Genomic DNA, 23,527 nt, shown 5'->3' with positions numbered 1-23,527 from the left:
GTGATGGGGTGATTTCTAGAAGGAACCTACTACCCTTTGCCCCTGTCTATGGATGCCCACAACTTAAACCTGGTCCTGGTGCTTAGCATATATAGCATAAATTAAGCTAATTAAACATTCAAATAAATAACAAGAACAAAACAAGAATCAGAAAAGCCAGGGTTTAAATCTGACTCACTGCTGCTTCTTGTGATCTTAGGCAAGTCACTTAACGTTCCATTGTCTCAGGTACAAACTTAGAAGTCTTTTTACTAAGCTGCAGTAAGCATTAACTTGTGCCTACCACAATATAAAAGGGCTTATCGCAGAATGTGCTGAGGCATCCTGTGGTAATTTTTATTTTTGCAGAGGGGGCATATCTAGGGGCAAAAAGTGGATGTTTCTGTGCTAATCAGTTAGTACGTCTGCATTACTGCACACTGATTATCATGTGATTAGCACATGAGCCCTTACCATCTACAAAATAGGTGGTGGTAAGGACTCACATGCTAATTTTTGTTAATGGTTGTGCGCTAATGACATTAGTGCAGCTTACCTGATGGAAATAATACATTTCTAAATCCAATGCTTCAAAAGAACTATGTTCAATAACAAATGGAAAATACTTTGTGCAGTACCTCTTCTTAACTGAGATACGAGCGAGTTGTTACTGACATTTGAATTCTGTTTGGAATTTCGAGCAAACAGCTGTGACGAGTTCTTCTCACCAACTGGTTTTGATTTGTCAACCTAAAAATGAATACAATATAAATTGACTTTCTTTTTGTTGTGAATTTGAAATTTACCACAAACATGTAAAATGCCATTCTCCGGGCCCTGTTTAATAAAGTGAGCTAGTGTTTTTAGCATGCACTAAACACTAGAGACACCCAAAGTGCAGCTTAGTAAACAGGACTCTTCATTTTAAAAAAATAACAAAAAAGGTACTGTAAAATATCTGTCCTCCTCTCAAGGCTCGGTCCCTGTGGTTGGATCTTAGCCAAATGGAGGCCACACAAGTATCTCTATTCTGCTATCCCTGCTTTCTTCCTGTTACACATGTATGATTGGGAGTGCTTAAGGTTCTGATGGCAAGCAGCAACAGGTCTACCTCTCGTATACATGGATTAAGCTTGGAAAACTCTGGTCCTAGAGAGTCAAACATGGTTAGTGCTCAGGATTTTTTTTTAAGTATAGATTGGGTGTTGCAATTTAACATGAAAGAACTAAACTGATCTTACTCAAGGGAAGGCATAACTGGTGCTGCTCCTCCTTGTAACATGTTATCACTAAGGAACAAAGCTGCCCAGGTCCAATGAAAACATGATACATTCCAATACCTGGAAGAGCATTTACAAGAAACGTAAGTACAAACAGCTTTATGACCCTGCTGTAACATCCAGATTTCATCTGTCTCTTTTTCTTTGGAGTAGCAAAACCCTGAAATTCATTTTAAGATTCTAAGTGATGCCTGAAAAATAACTTTAAGAGCCAACCTCTACCTGGCTCCAAGGTTAGAAAGAAAATCAGAGTAGCAGGCATTTTGTCAGGTTTGCATCAGACCTTTCCAAGGAGGACACACCAGCCTGGGGGAAGGGGCTGGGAAAGATCAGGAGAGCCCTCTATCATCTGAAACAGGGAAAAAAAATCTTCTATCCTGGTGACTTCAGTCTCCATTTTCCTGAAAGGTGACTAATAATGAACTTGCAGGTCCATGGGTACAAAGAAGGCAATTTTCAAAAGTAAAATGATTTGACTGAAAATTATCCTTCTCAAACACAGCTACAAATATGCACATGATCTGAAATACGTGTACTATGAGCTGCGAGAGAAAGAGGCATTCAGTTCAGAAGTGAAAAACTGTGTGCATACTATTTCCTCTCCCCCTCTTCTGCCACCTGCAAATATTGCAAGCATAGATTATGCAGACACTTTAAGAGTTTAATTCTATAGCCAGTTGCCCATTATAGGTATTGGTTATGGTGCCTATTTTAAACCTATTCTATAAAGAAAAGAAGATGCCTACTCGCCTTTATAGAATACTAGTGCAAATGGCCAAAAAACGTATATACATTAAGGCATGATCACTTAGACCGGACCTACAGCTATATAAATGCGAACACCTAGATGTTAGCAAATACGCACATGCATAAATGAGATTATTCTATAATTTATGCATATATCTGTGTGCTCCATCCAAACTCCACCCATGCAAACACCCACTGGCAAAGTATGCACCATCAAATCATAGAACTTACTTTTCTAGAAGTCAGTATTATACGAGAGTCCATTTATGCATCTTCCTCCTGCTTAAAATTAGGTGGCTCATTATAGAATTAGCCCCTAAGGGCCGGATTCTGTATATGGGGCAGGATTCCATATAAGGCATGGCAAGTAGAATGTGTTAAATTATGTGCAAGGCCAATTTATGTGCGCTACTAAATTAAGTAATGAGCCAATTAGTCTTAAAATATCTTAAAATAGGAATTGAATACAGCTATTGTGGTATTATCTCACCATCATAAAGTAAGCTATGCTATATAAATGGTTTGAAATTTGACTTTCAGATTACCTGTAAAACTTTCTGTTATTGCACCTGAATAAAAGTTTCATGGATAACTCAATGGATTCTAGTTTCCAAATTAGTTCTGCATAAGTTAGTTCTATCAGGGCCGGCCCTAGGGTTTCTAGCGCCCTCCTGCAGTCTATTAGTCGGCGCCCCTACCCATCCAGGGGTGGGATCACTATGGCTCCGCCTCCACAGTAGACACACCCCTTTTACCAGCCATGGCATCACTGAAAATATTACACCAGTATAGAAGAAAAATAACTTAGCACACAGACCAGGAATTAGGAGAACAGACAGTCTTGCAACTCTGAAAAACAATGTGTTATCAAAATTTCAGAATCTAACAAACAGATCCCTATTCAGACACTTAGCCTTGCAGTCACACATGTAGAACAGAGATAGCCCCTCTTCAAATTCTTCAAAAATTAACCTGAAATCCTAAGAAGTTAGACTCTGCATGCAGCACAATAGCCTTCCCATCCAGCACAGCTTAGGATCTAGCTAGGGCAGACTTAATCAGCATAAACTAACATATTCTACAATCTGAGTTGGACAGACTAACAGGAGTTACTGAAGTGGGAATGAGAGATAGGAGATTGGTGATGGTTAGGAATTGAAAGCAGGCATCTAGCCCTCCTGTCCTGTGAGTTGCTGTGTTGGGGGTGGGGGTGGAAAAGGGTGGGTCAGGTGCAGCACTAAACAGCAGTCTCTGACAAAACAAGGGTCCAGGCTCTGCTGTGCTGTCTCTGGGCCCTCTCTGGGCTGGATTCCAGCTCCTGGTTTCACTCACTATCCCAATGTGTTGAAGGGGTGGCTGCAGAGAATACTATGCTGCTGCTTAGCTCCTGAGCTCAGCCAGGCATAGTGAGTGACTGTGCTGGAGCCTCTTCAGGCTTTCCTTCTTGCCCTGAAGCCACACGGGGGGGGGGGGGGGGGGCAGGGGGCAGAGGTTAGCTGAGCTCCCACAAGTTATTTCGGAGCCAGATTCAGTTGGAGCAGTGACATCCTCTGACAAACACAAGGAGGATATTTCTCTGCTTGGGAGGGGGGAGGGGACGGGACGCTTTGGAGCCAGACTGAGATGAGCTGCAGAGATTAGATACTGAAAAACAAAAGCCTCAGCAGAGCTTGCTTGCTTGCAAAGCGGCGCCCTTGAAGGCAGGTGCCCCCTGCAGTGCTTACCCTGCTTACCGGGTTGGACCGGCCTTGAGTTCTATATACATTCATCTATATTTATTCCATCCAAAGAAAAAAACCTTGGGAATCAACCAATACTTACATGTCTGACTACAAATGGAGGCCTACTCTCAACTTCAGGTTTGAACTCGAAGTCTCCCAGGTTCAGATGAGCCAGGCGTTGTTGGTTTTCATTGTAAAGCTCACACATCCGTCTCCTGGTATATGGAGATGGGGATCGGGATCTTGAAGACTGTGTAGGTTTCAGGTAATTCTTTTCTTTTGTTTTTCTGTTTCTTGAAGGAGATGAATGCAACTTTATTGGAGATCTTCCACGCCTTTCATAGATATCTCCCTGCAACATAAAGTAATTGAATGTAGTATGACTATACTTGCAGTATAATTATACTTTTCTGATTCTCCTCATTGCCTCCATCCACTGGAACAAAAGTGCTAAAACTTTAATATCACAATCTACCCTGCTTCATCTGTGCTAACATTTCATGTCTCTGTTTAGATTTTCCCATGTTAAGATGGACTCACTTGAAACTGAACATAAAGTCCAGTAGACATGTTGATAGAGAGGTCACATGGAGAAATTTTATAAACTTATATTGCAGCATCTTATCTTTTTAACTCTTTCAGTTAGGTGTTCCGGGGAGGGGAATCAGTTAGAGGCACCATTTTGGAGGGGAATCAGAGTGGGGGGACCATAAGTAGGAGAGGGAAACAGAGTTAGGGGGTCTACTGGAGGGATCTGAGTTGGGGGAGCTATGGAGGGGGAATACGTCAGCCCACCCTTTTGAGAAATAGCCTGGGAGCATCAAGCCACAGCTTTGCGGCCCAGTGCTTCCAGGTTGGAAAAATACCACCAGTTTTTTGATGGAAGTATTTTTCCTGGAATAATGCAGCTTGCAGTGTTCAACGCAAACTGCATTACTCACATTACATAGTAATGAACTGTGTTCATATGCTTTGCATCTCACTACCATGTATCCGTGGTACTCAATATTAATACACATTATAGTAATATTATGCAGATTATTGTCCTTGCACGTTAGGACAGTAATGCACCTTAATAACTACCCCCTTTAATGTATGTTATCTTCTTATTTCTGTCTTTTGGTCCTTGGGGATAGTTAAATGAGTCCTACTTCATCCTCACGCTTACCCCCTGGGGAATCTCCTCCCTTTTTCTTTTCTTTTTATTTGGTTGGTTTCCTTTGTTTGTCGAATTCCATACCTCCTTAACATGAATTATTGATTTGTCATATGTTATTATGTACATTTTGATTAACTCATAATACATTTTAAAAATTCCCTCACCCTACGGAACGGCCAACATTTGGCCATATAAACTGCTATATGGCCAAAGTCAGCCATTTTAATTTTGGGTGCAATTTGGAGCGAGCCAAAAATGTATATGGATAGTAGCAATATTTAGTAGCTATCAATATAAATGCCGATGCACAAATAGCACATATAACTTTATAAGAAAAAGACATCTGAGTAAAGGAGCAGCCTAGTAGTTAGAACAGAAGGCCGAGAATGAGGAAAGCTAATATTCAAAAGACTGCTTTTCCTACGTATGCTCTTTGTGACCTTGAGCAAGTCACTTCACTGACACTGGAACAACACAGACTGTAAGTCCACTTGGACAAAGCAAAAAACTCATGCACCTGAACTTGTAACTGCATTGAACATTGATTTGCAAAGGCAAATTAAAAAAAAACCAAACAACTCAAATCCTAATCCATACATGTGCAGTCAGTAGCAGGATTTATACAGATATACTACCAAATTTAAATATAACTTTTTGAAGATAATTCTATAAGGGGACTATGAGGGAGTCTATAGGATGCTGCCACTTCCCCTTAAGAATTCTCCCTCACATTGTCAGAACCACCTTAAAACTCATAGTCCCACCCAAGGGGGAAGTGACAAGGGAAGGGTGGAGCCAGGAGGGCATGATCCAAGAAGTGTAAAAGCTGAGGGCACAGCTAGGTTAAGGATGTCCAGAGCGAAGCAGTGACTCCTGACTGCATATGCCTCCACCACATATCTGTGAACTGCAACTGCGACAGTAGGATAGGCCAATTCAACTTGGAACCTTGCAACCTGATATTTTTGGCCAGACACAGGCTGGCCTGTGTTGACTGCTGAAGATTTTACTGGCACACTGGGGAGCCAGACCAGAGCTCAGCAGTGTATACTACAATGCTGTGAGACCATTATGCATGACGAAATGACATTCTTTTATATAAGGACTAGTTTTATACTTACTTTTCTTCTCCCACCTGTGAATTGAACAGGACGCCCACCCCCTCCTACCGGACACCTGAAATAAGTATTATTATTTTGTTCACCTTAACCCGCTGTGTGGCTCTGGTTTATCCTGGCTCCAGGGCCTACCCTTGTGAACTTTACCACATATGGTTCTGGTGGTGAGATAGGAGCTTACCCTGCTAGAAGAAGCCGGAATTGTTAGCCTTCTGGTCTCTGGGCATTGTAGGACTATCACACAGGAAATTCAGGCTAATGGGACTAGCCATGCCCTAGTTAGGAGCTGGAAGATGTATAGTAAGTACCAGACAGGCAGGGTTTTTTTGTAGTTTGTTCCCCTCACACAATGAGTGCATGTATGCACTAGGGATCCACAAAAACATGGGGAAACAGATCCAGACCCTAGTGAAGGACCAATAACAGCAACAGTAGTTAATGTAGGCATGGTGTGAGCCGCAATGACAACAGCAACAACTGCATCAGTCATTCATGTTAAATCAGCAACAACAACAGTTTATGCAAGCACACTTTGAGCAGCAGGAACAAAAGCAGCAGCAGATGCAACAAATTTTACAGAAATTGGTAGCGCTACAGCAGGGCTCTCTGGCCCAGGTATCCCCGCCACTACAGAGACCAGCAACACATGCAAACATACCTGTTCCCGTGTCACCTAAAATGGTCCAGAAGATGACCACATCATTTCTTGGTGAATTTTGAGAGGTCTGCTCACATGGCAGGCTGACCAGAGGCAAATGGAATACCTATTTGGGAAAACTTGCTTATCAGCAGCAGCCAAACCACATTCCAAAGCACCACCTTGATGGCCAGGCTACCTATAAGGACGATAAGGCAGCCATCCAGGAGTGGGCAGGGTATATACCAGAAGCCTATAGGCAATGGTTTAAGAAAAGCACTCTCCACCTGTAGGAAAGTCCCTGCAGTTTTTTTTTTATAAACTGAAGGAGACTGCATGAAGATTGTAACAATCTGAAGAAAAATCTGGCATGGAAATAGCGAGCATGGTTCTCCTCGAGCAGTTCCTAGATGAGCTGCCCCATTCTATGAAACAATAGGCGAGGTAGCACCCTAAGAGGCATATTTTCAAAGCACTTTGGGAGGCTAAGTTCCATAGGTTTCTATGGAACTTTGGGAGGCTAAGTGCTTTGAAAATGAGCCTATAAGTTGACACTGCAGATCACTTTAGAAATGGCAGAAGTATTTCACCAAGCAAAACCAGTCCCTGAGCCCTACAAAGACAGGAAATAAGCTGGGAGTCCAGGGAAGAGAAGAGAGAAGGCAGGATCCGAGAACTCTAACATCCAGAAGCTACCTTCTAGGCTAGTATCTCAGAAAGAGGGTTTGGAGCAGTGGAAGTCATCTCCACCAAGAACCCAGCTCCCTATGCTAATCCGGTCATGAAAGCCGCTCTCTCTCACTTCTTTTAGATGTGGGGAGACAGGCCATATAATGAGAGACTGCCAAGACCTAGTCGAAGAAAACATGGATATGAATGTAGTAGCTCCACACTCTTGCAATCTTGTAGAAGGCATCCCAACTCCAGAGAAAGAATTGTGTGCTGCAAGTTGAATTGGATGGAAACACTTACCAGGCGCTGCTAGATTCTGGCAGTGTAAAAACCCTAGTTCAGAGGGGAATAATCACCCAACTGCAAATGAACTATGAACAGGCTGTGACGCTGTCATGTGTGCATGGAGACAATATCCTACAATGCAAGTATCCCTCAAAATATCAGTTGGATAAACCCAGTTGGAGATGGTAGTCTGCCCTGGCTCCACTACCCAATTGTAAAGAACCTTGAATAGTTTTGTATCATCTGCAAATTTGATCACTGAACTCATCGTTCCAATTTCCATATCATTTATAAATATGTTAAATAGCACCAGACCCAGTACAGATCTCTGTGGCACTCCACTGTTCACCCTCCTCCGTTGAGCTAGTTTGTGGTTTTGCTGTGCTTTCCTGTAATGACTGGAGTTCTAATGTTTTTGTCCAATCTGTACATATTATATTGTTTCTTTTATTTTATAAATTGTAAACCATTCTGTCTTGCAGTAGCAATAAGATACGGTATATAAATTGACGTAAATAAATAAATTAAACTTACCCTCTGTTTTCTGTCCAACCAATTCCTAATCCACACCAGAACCTTGTCTCCTATACACAGACTCTTTAATTTTCTCAGGAGTCTCTCATGAGGAACTTTATAAAAAGCTTCTGAAAATCTAGATAAGCTACATCAACTGGCTCACCTTTCTTCACATGTTTATTCACACCTTCAAAGAAATGAAGCAAATTGATGAGGCAAGACTTCCCTTTGCTGAGCCTATGCTGACTCTGTCCCATTAAACAATGTTTGTCTATGTGTTCCGTAATTTTATTCTTTATAATAGTTTCCACTATTTTGCCTGGCATTGACGTCAGGCTTATTGGTCTATAATTTCGCAGATCAGCGCTAGAACTCTTTTTAAAAATCGGCGTCATATTGGCCAGCCTCCAATCTTCAGGTACAATGGACGATTTTAACGACAGGTTACATATTACTAACAGCAGATCAGCAATTTCATGCTTTAAGTTATTTGAGTACCCTTGGATGTATGCCATTTGGTCCAGGTGATTTACTACTCTTTAATTTGTCAATTTGGCTTGGTATATCTTCCAGGTTCACGAGATTTCTTTCAGTTCCTCCACATCATCACCCTTGAAAACCATTTCTGGTACAGGCAGATCTCTTACATCTTCTTCCATAAAGACAAAAGCAAGGAATTCATTCAGTTTCTCCACTATGGCCTTGTCCTCCCTGAGCGCCTCTTTTGCTCCTTCCTGATCTAACGGTCCCATGGATTCTCTCACAGGCTTTCTGCTTCTTTTCTACCTGAAAAAGTTGTAACTCTGGGTTTTAGCCTCTGCGCCAAGTTTCTCTTCATATTCTCTTTTAGCCTTCTTTATTAATACTTTGCATCTGATTTGCCAGTGCTTATGTTGTTTCTTACTACCTAGGGTACTCGTCAGAAAAGGACATGAGACCCCAGGTCCATAAGATGAAAGCAATCACACAAGTACTGATACCACAGTCCAAGAAGCAAGTGTGAGCCTTCTTGGGGCTCGTTGAGTACTACTGACGCTTCATTCTGGGGTTTGCCGAGAAAGTGGGGCCACTAAATCAACTCTTGATCACAGCCTACTCCTTGATACGCTGTCCTCACTTGGATTTCAGGGCTCTGTTCTTTCCTGGTTTTCTTCTTATCTCTCCCAGCGTACCTTTAGTGTATACTCTAGTGGATCCTCTTCTACTTCTATCCCACTGTCAGTTGGTGTACCTCAGGGATCTGTCCTGGGACCTCTTCTTTTCTCCATCTATACTTCTTCCCTTGGTACTCTGATTTCATCCCATGGTTTTCAGTATCATCTTTACGCTGATGACTCCCAGGTCTACCTCTCCACACCAGAAATCTCAGCCAAAATTCAGGCCAAAGTATCAGCCTGCCTGTCTGACATTGCTGCCTGGATGTCTCTGCATCATCTGAAACTAAACATGACCAAGACTGAGCTTCTTATCTTTCCCCCTAAACCTAGGAGTGGCCTAGTGGTTAGGGTGGTGGACTTTGGTCCTGGGGAACTGAGTTTGATTCCCGGCACAGGCAGCTCCGTGTGACTCTGGGCAAGTCACTTAACCCTCCATTGCCCCATGTAAGCCGCATTGAGCCTGCCATGAGTGGGATAGCACGGGGTACAAATGTAACAAAAAAAAAAAACCTCTCCTCCTCCCCCATTCTCTATTTCTGTGGATAACACTCCCATCCTTCCTGTCTCATCAGCTCGTAACCTTGGGGTCATCTTCAACTCCACCCTCTCCTTTTCTGCACATATTCAACAGACTGCTAAAACCTGTCGCTTCTTTCTCTATAATATCAGCAAAATTCGCCCTTTCCTTTCTGAGCTCACTACTAGAACCCTCATCCACACTCTTATCACCTCTCGCTTAGACTATTGCAACTTGCTTCTCACAGGTCTCCCACTTAGCCATCTCTCTCCTCTTCAATCTGTTCAAAATTCTGCTGCACGACTAATATTCCGCCAGTGTCATTATGCTCATATTAGCCCTCTCCTCAAGTCACTTCACTGGCTTCCTATCCGTTTCCGCAAACAGTTCAAACTCCTCTTATTGACTTATAAGTGCATTCACTCTGAAGCTCCTCAGTACCTCTCCACTCTCATCTCTCCCTACATTCCTCCCCGGGAACTTCGTTCACTGGGTAAATCTCTCTTATCTGCACCATTCTCCTCCACTGCTAACTCCAGACTCCGTTCCTTTTATCTTGCTGCACCATATGCCTGGAATAGACTTCCTAAGCCGGTACATCAAGCTCCATCTCTGGCCGTCTTCAAATCTAAGCTAAAAGCCCACCTTTTTGATGCTGCTTTTAACTCGTAACCCTTATTCACTTGTTCAGAACCCTTATTTTATCATCCTCACTTTAATATTCCCTTATCTCTTGTTTGTCCTGTTTGTCTGTCCTAATTAGATTGTAAGCTCTGTCGAGCAGGGACTGTCTCTTCATGTTCAAGTGTACAGTGCTGCGTACGTCTAGTAGCGCTATAGAAATGATAAGTAGTAGCAGTAGTACTAGTTTTGCAGAAGAGTGTACCTGAGAAAGTATATTGTATGACTAACTGGACGCTGCTTTCCAGACCCTGGAGGATGCCTTCTGCTCTGAATCAGTGCTGGTCAGCTCAGACTTCAGCCAGTCCTTTATGGTATACATAAGTACATAAGCATAAGTACATAAGCATTGCCATGCTGGGACAGTCCAAGGGTCCATCGAGCCTAGCACCCTGTCACCGACAGCGGCCAAAAGAACAAGCGATTTGTCCCGCCCATCCTAGAAATACTGTATTCCCTCATCCATTCAATAACATTCTATGGCTTTTTCCTCCAGGAAGCCGTCCAACCCTTTTTTGAAGTCGGCTAAGTTAATCGCCTTAACCACCTTTTCTGGCAGCGAATTCCAGAGTTTAACTACACGTTGAGTAAAGAAACATTTCCTCCGATTCGTTTTAAATTTACCACACTGCAGCTTCATCGCGTGCCCCCTTGTCCTTGTATTTTTGGAAAGCGTAAACAAACGCTCCACATCGACCCGTTCCATTCCACTCATTATCTTATAGACCTCTATCATATCTCCCCTCAGCTGCATTTTCTCCAAGATGAAGATGCGTCAGATGTCTAAGACCAACAAAGTGGATGGTGAAGAACACTCTATGGCCTACACCAGACAAAGTTGTTTCCTAGGAAAAGAAACTATATAGAAAAAGAAGCCCTAGCTTTCAAGTGGGCCTTGGAGACATTCCAGTATTATCTGCTAGGCTGACACTTCTTGCTGATCATGGACCATGAACCCCTCAAGTGGATGGCTCGCCACAAGGAGTCAAATGTATAAATCATGGGGTGGTTCCTCAACCTCCAGCTCTTCAGTTTTGAGATGTGAAATCGGGTAGACCGGGAACATGCAAATGCTGATTTTCTTTTGTCTCAGGAGGTGGACCATGACATGGCAGGCACTCAACTGGGCATGGTTGAGCTAAGGGGGATGGTATGTGAGGGAGTCAGTGTTGGAACCACTTTCTTTGTACTCTCAACCTGGCGAACCCACAGGATATCTCATCTCTCAACTCTTTAACCTTTCCAGTCACTGAAAGAAGTTCTTTTGAAATATGATATTCAAAAGAACTTATGTGGCTGGCAGTGGATGACTTCAAAAGTGCTTCAAAATTCTCCCATCACTTGGAATTGCTAACTTTTGGCTGTTTAAATTGCTATGGAGCTTGTTTTCAAAAGAAAAAAAATATCCAAAAAGTGGCATAAATCTGCATTTGGATGTTTTTCTCACAAAAACGTCCAAATTGGTATTTTCAAAACCATTTTTTAGATGTTTTTCTAAGTCCATCAGAAGTGCATTCAAATCACAAACAGGCATGTAAAGGGTGGAATCTGGGCGTTCCTAACACTTAGAAAGATTTTCAGCCGTAATGGAACAAAACAAAACCATCCAGGACTAAAACTAAGACGTTTTGAGCTAGACCTGCTTTTATAATGAATAAGGCACAAAAAGGTGCCCTAAATGACCAGATGACCACTGGAGGGAATCAGGGATGACCTCTTCTCAGTCCCCCAGTGATCACTAACTCCATCCCACCCCCCAAAAAAATGTGATTAAAAACATTACTTGGCTACCTCTAAGCTAGCCTCAGATGTTATACTCAGGTCAATTAGAACAGCAAGCAGGTCCCTGGAGTAGTCTAGTGGCGGGTGCAGTGCAGGTGGGCCCAGGGCCATACCTCCGTCTACCTGTTACACTTGTGGAGGAAAACTGTGAGCCCTCCAAAATACACCAGAAACCCACTGTACCCACATATAGGTGCCTCCTTCACCCATAAGGGCTATGGTACTGGTGTAGAGTTGGGGGTAGACAGTTTTGAGTGGGTTTTGGGGGGCTCAACAGACAAGGGAGCAGTGGTGAGATGTGTACCTGGAAGCATTTTATGAAGTCCACTGCAGTGCCTCCTAGGGTGCCCTATTGCTTTCCTGGGATGTCTGGGGGCCCAGTCTATTAAAAATGCTGGTTCCTCCTACATCCCAATGGCTTGATTTTGTGCATTTTGCACTTGGAGTTTTTTTTTAATGGACCAAAAAACAAAACATCCAAATCATAAAGCCTTGCTCAGAACAGTATTTTCGAAAAAAAATAAAAAAAAAAGATAAACGTTCTTCTTTTTTTGAAAAATGACCTTCTTTCCTATTCAGATTTTGAGTTGGACTCAGACGTCATATTGAAAATGCCCCTCTATATGACTTAATTAGACATTTTATTTAAGCCAAAAAGACATATATGGATCACTGTTCCCTCTTTAAACTGAGCGGGAGTCCTCCAACTGCATTGCTGCCAGTGGAGGTTGGTGCTTCAATACTCAACATACTTTACTGTTCAATGTATCCTTCATCGTCCTTTTCAAATGTGGTACTTCTTTTTTTTGCCTTTGATTTAATTTTCCATCACGTGTCCCTTCTTTACATGTAGGATTGAATTGTTTGGCTATTCTCTTCTTTAGCTAGACATTCAGTATGCCGTTTGAGTTGGTTGATACTAGTATTTGCATACTTAAATTCATATATCTTTCTATTTTGGCTACTCTTTTCTTAGCTAGACATTTAGTATGCCATCTGTGTTGGTTGATACCTATATTTGCATATCCTAATTCACATATCTTTCTATTTCTATTCTTATATTCCCCCTTTTCTCTCACATCTATGCTCTTGTATTTAGAACTCGTTATGTATGCCCATTTTTATGAGTTCCATTTATCTTACTTATACTCTTTATATCTCTTATTTCAGTCTGGTATATACAAAGTGGTTTCTGCACATCATTTCACACTCAGAACTGCAACCATTAGTCCCTTTTTTCAAGTCATACATATGTATTAGGATGACATCAGTCACATACGGTAAATGCCTTATGTATATTCAATTTGATTATACATATGCATTAGGATGATGTTCACTACACAAGTCATACATCTTATGTATATTACTTAGGTGATGAATTTGTAAGATTATTAAAAATCTGAAAAAGTGTTTTCAAGTCTGAATTTTTATGACCTATTAATTTTTTATAATACGACTCCTTTGCCTCTGTAACTGCTAATTGTTTATGAGCTTCTTGGGCGATATTCTCAGTTCTTCCATATTTGGGGCTGCCTCTTATGCAGATGACATCTTCATTCTATTGCCTTTGCCACAAAATACTGATAATGTCGATGTCCTAATTTCTGACTACATTTCTAAGACTCACAGCTAGGTGTCTTTGAACATACTAAAGATCAATACAGCTAAAACCAGACTGTTCTATTCTGAAACATCCATAACTAGAATCCCACAAAATCTGGTCCTTAAAAAGGTGAATTATTGCCTTTTGAACAATCATCTAGAGTTCTAGGTTTTATCCTGGATACTCAACTATCTCTGAAACATCAAGTTGACAACTTGTGCAGAGGAGTGTTTGCCAAATTGCGTCAACTTAGAGCTTTAAGATCTTCTTTTTATCCTAACATGATACTGTCTCTTAACTTTGGAAATTTTTACATGAAAGACCATTTACAGAGACTCCTTAGGCAGGCCTGTGGCCAAAACACAGTACTGTTTCGAGTTTCCTGTCAATAAATTTAATTTAAGTATCTGAAGTTTCCTCGTCCATCCCTGGATTGCTTGGTCTATTTCCCATTCCTTGTTTGTTTCCGTTTGGTTTTCCGTGGGATCTCAGCATTCCTCTGCCTAGGCAGATTTTCACTGATCTTTAAATATTGGGTGGCATGATTCTCGGCAAACTCTCCTGTACCCAATAGTAAGAAATCACCAACCACTACTTCTCCTCACTTCCTAGTGGTCACTGATCCGGCAGCTTTGGGGGTTTTGAGTTTTGGTTTCTCCTGTTCCTAGGATATTCTTACCTCCTCTACTACTAGATCAGCTTTTAGATCCAGAACCTTAATTCCCACATTATAAGTATTAGTATGCACAGCTTTCCAGATGTTGCCCTTTTTCCCCATTTCTATAGAGGTGTTTACTGGCTGATATTCAAAATGAATTAACTGGCCGGAAACGGCCGCTGACCAGTTAAATCACTTATTTGCGGCTATCTGGTCATTTTCAGTGGCACTATATAGGTTATCTCCACTGAAAATAATTGGTTAGCACTGAACTCAAAAGCAGCTCACTTGTGGGCATTCCGGGGATGGAGTTGGGTTACATGCCGATATTCAGCCCCTCACCACATAAATAAACTGCTTAAATCAGGCTGCATAAATATCTGTCCTATCTTTAAGCAGTTTGGTTTATGCAGTCAAGGGTTGAATATTGACTTAAGCGGCTATCAGGCTTATTTTCGAAAGAGAAGGACGCCAATCTTTCGACGCAACTTGCAAGATGGGCATCCTTCTCACAGGGTCGCCCAAATCGGCATAATCAAAAGCCGATTTTGGGCGTCCTCAACTGCTTTCTGTCACAGGGATGACCAAAGTTCCCGGGGGCGTGTTGGAGGCGTAGCCAAGGCGGGACTTGGCCGTGCATAACACATGGGCGTCCTCGACCCATAATCGAAAAAAGAAGGGCGTCTCTGACGAGCACTTGGACAACTTTACTTGATCCTTTTTTTGTTACGACCAAGCCACGAAAAGGTGCCTGAACTGACCAGATGACCACTAGAGGGAATCAGGGATGACCTCCCGTTACTCCCCCAGTGGTCACTAACCCCCTCCCACCATCAAAAAAATTCTTAAAAAATATTTTTCCAGCCTCTATGCCAGCCTCAAATGTCATACTCAGGTCCATCGCAGTAGTATACAGGTCCCTGGAGCAGTTTTAGTGGGTGCAGTGCACTTCAGGCAGGCTGACCCAGGCCCTTCCACCCCTACCTGTTACACTTGTGGTGGTAAATGTGAGCCCTCCAAAACACACCAGGAAACCCACTGTACCCACACCTAGGTGCCCCCCTTCACCCAAAAGAGCTATGGTAGTGGTGTACAGTGGTGGGTAGTGGGTTTTGGGGGGGGGGGGGTTGGGGGGCTCAGCACACATGGTAAGGGAGCTATGCACCTGGGAGCAATTTCTGAAGTCCACTGCAGTGCCCCCTAGGGTGCCCGGTTGGTGTCCTGGCATGTGAGAGGGACCAGTGCACTACGAATGCTGGCTCCTCCCACAACCAAAGGGCTTGGATTTGGTCATTTCTGAGATGGGCATCTTCAGTTTCCATTATCGCTGAAAATCAGAAACGACCAAGTCTAAGGACGACCATCTCTAAGGTCGACCTAAATTTCATGATTTGGGCGTCCCTGACCGTATTATCGAAACGAAAGATGGACATCCATTTTCTTTCGATAACACGGGTTTCCCCGCCCTTTCATGGGGACATCCTGCGAGGACATCCTCAGAAAAACTTGGGCGTCCCCTTCGATTATGCCCCTCCACGTTAGCTGGCTCAAAAAAACCCCCGGAAATTCAATGCCAAAGCCCGGACAGGACCCAGCATTGACTACCTGGGGATAACACCAGCGGCAAGCAGCAAAAATGCTCACTTCCGCCAGCTGAACAACAGGGGCTTAATATTTTAGCAGTCGTTTCTACTCCATTGGTGCTGTAATCCAAAATGAAGCTGCCTGACCCAAGGCTGCTCTTTGACACCAGTTTCAGTGCACATTAAAGGGGTAATTGTATAAAGCTTCTTCTGTCTGTAAAGCAAGTTTTACACATGGAAAGGGGCTCTTAAAACTGTGCAACTAAATACATGTATATAAGTATGAATGCCTATCCCCATTGCACATCAGGCAAAAGAACCAGCAACTATGCTTCTGCATAAGGACCCGCAGGCCCCACAGCAACAGCTAGCTGGTATCAATAAAGCTCCTGACTGTGCCATTCAATGGGCATAGGGAGAGAGGGCAAAGGCGAGCATTTGCTCTCCCCTCCCTCAAAGAAGCTGAGGTTCCTAGCTGGATGCCCACAAAACCAGAAATGGAAAAGCTAGTTTATTGCAGTGCACTGAGGACAGCTGCTACTATTCCTGCAGGTTCCCCACCCCACCACCACCACGGTCCAGCAACCCCCTCCTTACCACCCCCTCCCTTAACCTTACCAGGCCATGGCAGCGATAACAAAAACGAAACAAATGGGAAATACTCACGGCTGATGCAGAACCTCTTATGGTTCTGGGCTACTGAACCCTCTTTACATGTACATCAGAGGGGGAGGGACATTTCCTTTGAGGGCTGGGATGTATCAGAGGGTTCACAGCTCAGGGCCAGAAGAGGTTTTACAGTGGGTCATTTGTGTTCCTGTTTGTTTTATTATGATTACTGTCTATCAGCTGCTCACCTTGGTAAGGTTAAGTTGCTATGGTACAGAGGGAGATGCATAGAGATAGGAACTTGGTAAAAGGGAAGAACAGAGGGGGCAATAATAGACCACATCAGGAGGGGAGGGGGAATGGAGATGATGGACCATGTCAGGGGCAGAGGAGGCAAGAGGAGATGCTGGATTACAGCATTGTGGGGGGAGGGAAGAGATGTGGGATAGCTGGACAGAGGGGAAGAAACAGAGGAGAGATGCTGGATATGGGGGGCAAACTACAGAGACAGAGAGAGAGGGAATGCTGGAAATAGGGGAGGCTAGAGAGACAGAGAGAATATGCATGGATATAGGGCGAGGGACCTAGAGAGACAGAGAGGGAATGATGGACATGGGGTGAGGAGAATAGAGAAACAGAAATGGAATGCTGGACATTGAGTGATGAGAACAGAGAGACAGAGAGGGAATGCCAGACATGGTATGAGGAGAATAGAGAGACAGGGAGGGAATGCCGGACATGGGGTGAGAAGAATAGAGAGACAGAGAGAGAATGCTGGACATGGAGTGAGGAGACTAGGGAGATGCAGAGAGAATGGGGTGAGGCAACTAAGGAGACAGAGGGAGGATGGTATACATGGGGTGAAGGGACCAGTGAGACAGAGACAGGATGCTGGACATGTGAGAGAACTAAGGAGAAAGAGAATGAATGCTGGACATGGGGTGTGGGGACTAGAGAGAGACAGAAAATGCTGTATGTAAGACACTGGATGGGGGGAGCTAATGAGAGACTGAGAGACTGTGATATTGATGGGAAATAGGAGTGTCAGGATGGGTGTGAAAGAAAGAGATGGAAAATAGAAGGTAGCTAAAAAGAGGGAGATTCAGGACTAGTTGGGAATAAGGAGTGAAATCTGGATAGAGAAGCAGAAAATATATGGAAGAAAGCTGAAAGGAAGAGATCGATGTTACAGATGGATGTAGGGAAGGAAGTGAAGACAGGAGGAGACAGAAATGACCAATGAGAGGTGACCCTAGAAAGAGTTAAGAGAAGATGAACACAAGCAGAAACCAGAACTTGAGACCAGCACATTTAGAAAAATAAAATGGCCAGACAGTAAAGGTAGAAAAAATATTTTATATATAGTAACTGGAATATGTCAGTTTTTGGAATAAATTTCATTCTATTTCTCTGGTGTTCCACTGCATGAAGTGTCTGGCTTCTTAGTGTTTCAGTTTATATTGTACGAGGGTTGAATGGAAAGTAATGCCTCCACATCCATAACTTTTGTTTAAATTAAAATATTGTAATGAATAAAAAATGAAAATAATGCTTCAAACTTGCTCTTTTATTACATGTATATAGTTGTCACAAATTGTCACACATTTCTTCCAACAAAGGACAAGTTATTTGAAAGCCATTGCTGAAGAATTGCACATCTTGTCTATTCAACCAGTTGCTCACAGTCCTTTCCACCTCTTCATTTGAGTTGAACAGATCCTCCCTAAGGTATTCCGTCAATTTTGGAAAAATATGGAAATTGCATGGCTGTCACAATCTTGTGAAGAAATTACTTACCATCATTCCCGAATCCAAACAACAATTGCTGACAGATTTCAAGTCATTTTTGCAGTCAGCATGTAAAGAACCCATCTTGCACAAACCTTTCAATATCCAAGTATTTCAATAATGTAATCCGCTCATTCCTGTGAAATGTCAAGTATGTCAACAATTTCCCTTTGAGTGATCCTCCAATTGTCCTTTATGAGTTTTTCTACCTTTCACATGTGAGATTTGTCCGTTGCTGTCATGGGTCGTTCATTCATTTTTGATCACAAAAATCAGCCTTTCCTGGTCCACAATCTTTACATTTTTTTGGCCTGGCGACGCACATCAACACAGTCATCACCATAAACAGCCTGCTAACTCATGGGGCCTTTTATGATAAATCTACTCCTTCCCTTGCGAGGCTGTTAATGCTCTATACTCCAGAAACAGCACTGTGATCTGTTACAAAGTTTAAACTGGCGGTTCCACATTATCTTCAGCCAAGAAGGCTTTTATAATAACTGGAGCCTTTTTTACTTGGCTCCAACACTATGGAATTCTCTCCCAATGATACTGTGATCTGAAGGTTCACTGATGCGGTTTGGAAGGTTGCTTGAAGCATATTTTACTTTATTTATTTATTTACACATTCTTGCATCCTACTATTATCCCAAAACAAGTTTTGATTCAAAGTGGCTTACAATTACAATTTGGTGAAGTTACAATTTTATGCTTAACAAAGAGAGAATTGTACTTGATGAGGGATAAGAACATCAAGCAGAATAAATTCACTTGTATACTATCTTTCTGCAGTTTGGATAGTAAAAAATCATGAATTCTCTTGAATGTAACACTGAATTTCTGAGGGGTAAATTGACTAATTCCTTCATGTAGCTCGGGGCTATACCAAGTAAAATAAGAAAAGTTAAAGAACAGTTTAAAAATGGAGCATACCTCCACTGACAACCAGTGCAGCTTCATAAGCAGTGGAGGACACCCTCTAATATCTAGATACTCTAAAATTAATTGAAATGCGGTATTTTGAGCCATCTGAAGTTTCCTTAATACTGCATATTTGCATCCCACAGACTATATTACAGTAGTCGATGTGGGCTATCATCAGTGATTGAACTATAAGGCAAAATGTATCTGATTGAAAATAGGCTCTAATTCGTCGAAGTTTCCATAACACCTTAAAGAATTTCATAACTACTGTCTGGACTTGCTGTTCCAATGGGAGGTAATTACCTATTAACACCCCTAACACTTTTAAACTAGATTTGAGCTTATAAGTAACATCATCAATCACAAAATTGTTGTAGGTAATAACACTAAAAGGGCTGCTTACTATCAAAAATTTAGTTTTTTCTCTATTGAGTTTCAATTTGAAAGTTGTAGCCCATGATTCTAATCTGTCTAAGCCTTTTTTATTTCAGACACGATGACTCCTAGATCCTTTTCCTGGTTGGTGACTCCTAATGCGGAACCTTGCTATAGCTCGGGTTCCTCTTTCCCTCTTTCCCACATGCATCACTTGCTCACATTAAACATCATCTGCCAATCCCAGTCTCCCAGTCTTGTAAGGTCGTCTTGCAATTTTTCACAATCCTCTTGCGATTTAACAACTTTGAATAACTTTGTGTCGTCAGCAAATTTAATTACCTCACTTGTTATTCTCATATTTAGATCATTAATAAATATGCTAAAAAGCAGCGGTCCCAACACAGACCCCTGTGAAACCCCACTATCTACCCTTCTCCATTGAGAATACTGACCATTTAAACTTACTCTCTGTTTTCTATCCTTTAACCAGTTTTTAATCCACAATAGAACACTACCTCCTATCCTATGACTTTCCAATTTCCTCTGGAGTCTTTCATGAGGTACTATGTGAAATAGCTTTTGAAAATCCAAATACACAAGTTCATTTTTCAATTCTATCAGTACTCTGGGATGTATACCATCTGGTCCAGGCGATTTGCTACTCTTCAGTTCATCAAATTGCCCCATTATATCTTCCAGGTTTATAGTGATTTCATTCAGTTTCTCCGACTCATCAGCTTTGAATGCCATTTCTGGCATTGGTATCTCCCCCACATCTTCCTCGGTGAAGACCGAAGCAAAGAATTCATTTAATCTCTCCACTATGGCCTTGTCTTCCCTGAGTACCCCTTTTACCTCTCAGTCATCTAGTGGTCCAACCGATTCTTTTGCCAGCTTCTTGCTTTTAATATACCTAAAAAAGTTTTTACTATGTGTTTTTGCCTCCAACGCAATCTTCTTTTCAAAATCTCTCTTTGCCTTCCTTATCAGTGCTTTGTATTTGACTTGCCATTCTTTATGCAGTTTCCTATTATTTTCAGTCAGATCTTTCTTCCATGTTCTGAAGGATTTTCTTTTAGCTCTAATAGCTTCCTTCACCTCACTTTTTAAACATGCCAGCCGTCGTTTGGTCTTCCTTCCTCCTTTTTTAATAGATGGAATATATTTGGCCTGGGCTTCCAGGGTGGTATTTTTGAACAGCATCCACACCTGATGCAAATTTTGACCTTCGCAGCTGCTCCTCTAAGTGTTTTTCTTCACCATTCTTCTCATTTTATCATAGTCTCCTTTTTGAAAGTTAAATACTAACATATTGGATTTCCTGTGTGTACTTACTCCAGAGCTTATATCAAATCTAATCATGTTATGATCACTATTATCAAGAGGCTCCAGCACCATTACCTCCTGCACCAGATCATTTGCTCCACTAATGACTAGGTCTAGAATTGTTCCCCTCTTGTTGGCTCCTGAAGCAGCTGCTCTATAAAGCAGTCCTTGATTCTATCAAGGAATTTCACCTCTCAAGCATGCACTGATGTTACATTTATCCAGTCAATATCAGGGTAATTTAAATCATCCATTATTATTGTATTTCCCAGTTTGTTAGCCTCCACATAAATGAAAGGGCATAATCCCACTGTCAGCAGTTTTTTCCTTAACGGTGTCATCATGATGTTAAGTAGAACAGTGATATTGGTGAGCCCTGAGGAAGCACCACATTCTGGGATCCAGACTGAAGAAAATGATCCCCCTATTTTCACCTGATAAGATCTTTTAAAAAAAACCCAGAACCAATTAAGTACCATCCCACTGTCCCAAAATAAAATCAAGAAGCTCCAGTAATAGTTCATGATTCACAATGTCAAAAGCGCTCAACATATCAAACTGCAATAGAATAGCCTTTCTTCCTAAACTAACCTCCTTCCTGATCTCTGATATAAAGATATTTATTACAGTCTCTATACTATAACTCAGTCTAAAGCTCAATTGTGAGTTATGTAAAATATTGTAGTTACCGTATTTTTCGGACTATAAGACGCACTTTTTTCCACCAAAATTTGGGAGGAAAATGTGGGTGTGCCTTATAGTCCAAATGTAGCGTACCTGCTCGCTGTAGGGGGGGCAGCCAGGGCCGGTCTTAGGCCAAGGCGAGCATTGCGACCTTTCCCTCTCAGCGCGTCCCGCCTTTCTCTCATGTAACTTCCTTTCCGCGAGGGCAGGACGCTCTGAGAGGGAAGGGAAGCGACAAGGAGGCGAGCCTGCCTGCCTGCTGCTTTTACTTACTGCTGGTTCGCCGTGACTTCAGGTATGTAAATTAAAGATTTCAAGGCAGGGAGCAAGGTTGCATGAACGGAAAGTTGGGGAGCTGTGGGCGGACAGGCAGGCGGGCGGGCAGGTGGGCGGGGATTTGAACGAATCGCTGGACATGGGGAGGGGAGGAGAATTGCTGGACATGGAGGGGAGGGCAGGGGAGAGAGGAGAATCATTGGACATGGATGGCAGGGGAGGACAAATTCCACTGCAGAGCCACACAGGTTGTGCAAAACTGCTGTCCCCATACAAGAGTGTTGCACAACCTGTGGTCCTCCAGCAGATCTCTGCCACACTTTTTGCTTCACAATTTTTTTTCCTATTTTCCTCCTCTAAAACCTAGGTGCTTCTTATGGTCCGGTGCGTCTTATAGTCTGAAAAATACGGTAGATAGAAATTTCATCAGCTATGTCTTCCACCACTTTAACTTGAAGCAGTATTGAAGTCACAGGTCTAAAATTGGTCACATCACTCCTTTTTACATTCTGATTCTAGGGAACGGGGAATCAACACTATAATCCCTATTTTACAAGAGAATGACCCTCAAGATAACATATTAGTAATATATTGAGTGAACAGTGTAATAAAGTTCAAAGAAGCCTTTGGAGTTCCTTCCACGGCGGGATTAACCTGAATTTTCCTGGGTTCTTGAGCTAATTTACTTCTGTGTTATTTGGATGTTTGATCCTGGTTGAATGTGCTTTTCTATCATTAATTGGCATTCATTTCTGATTATTGTAATTAGATTGTACACCACTTTGTTCTTGTCTGGGGTTAAGCGATATAGCATATGGAATAAACTGCAATCTAGTGGAATTGCGATTCATATAATGGAATTTTGTTTGAAGAAAAAATAAGAAAAGAACATGAAAAGTAGTAAACAGAGTCAATGGTGACTGACAACCTAATTGAAAAAGAAACAACTAATAAGAAAACAAACAGGTACATGGCAGTTTTATTCAAGTACCTTCCTGGCTACATATGGGAATGCATCTCTAGGTGTTTAGTGGAAGTCAATGCAGAAAGGAGAAATTATGTCTTACCTGATAATTTTATTTTGTTTAGTCCTACCAGTCCAGTCCAGATCAATGAAGAATAGTTATGTCTGTTGACCAGGGGATGGAGAAAGAAAAAGAAAGTAGTTTTGTGTGATTCATCCCTTTAAGGGTATTGTGCAGTCATTGAATGTTCAGTAGTTCTTATATCTTGATTAACAAAACTGTGGTCTTAAATAAGCCAGTGCTAGACTTAATTAAAATCCAAAATATGTTGTCCCACATAGCACTCCGTAGTTGTAGGCTAGTTTTTGGATGAGTCATTTGATGACTGGCGCTGTGATTGGATGTTAAGGTTGGTGTCCGGTTTTTAAATGGACGCCATTTTGGGGGGGGGGGGGGGGGAAGCTCACTAAAAGAAGTATGAA

The 23,527-nt window shown here is 42.1% G+C and overlaps 1 protein-coding gene across 4 annotated transcripts in view; it reads right to left on the bottom strand.

Moving 5' to 3' along the window:
* SPATA6L (spermatogenesis associated 6 like) overlaps nucleotides 1-23,527 on the bottom strand; it is a 201,760-nt gene that overhangs the window by 107,446 nt on the left and 70,787 nt on the right. For all 4 annotated transcript variants that reach the window (XR_003941029.1, XM_030193805.1, XM_030193807.1 and 1 more), the window contains 2 exons: nucleotides 3,828-4,079; nucleotides 618-729 (listed from right to left, as the gene is read on the bottom strand). Coding sequence is in view for 3 of the 4 variants with exons in the window: in XM_030193805.1 (XP_030049665.1) it covers nucleotides 618-729; nucleotides 3,828-4,079 (364 nt within the window). In the remaining variant the exon portion in view is untranslated. The remainder of the gene's footprint in view (nucleotides 1-617; nucleotides 730-3,827; nucleotides 4,080-23,527) is intronic.

This window comes from Microcaecilia unicolor, chromosome 2, assembly GCF_901765095.1.
Source record: "Microcaecilia unicolor chromosome 2, aMicUni1.1, whole genome shotgun sequence".
NCBI lineage: Eukaryota > Metazoa > Chordata > Amphibia > Gymnophiona > Siphonopidae > Microcaecilia > Microcaecilia unicolor.
Note: the sequence above shows the minus strand (reverse complement) of the source record. Positions and strands in the feature narration are given on the sequence as shown.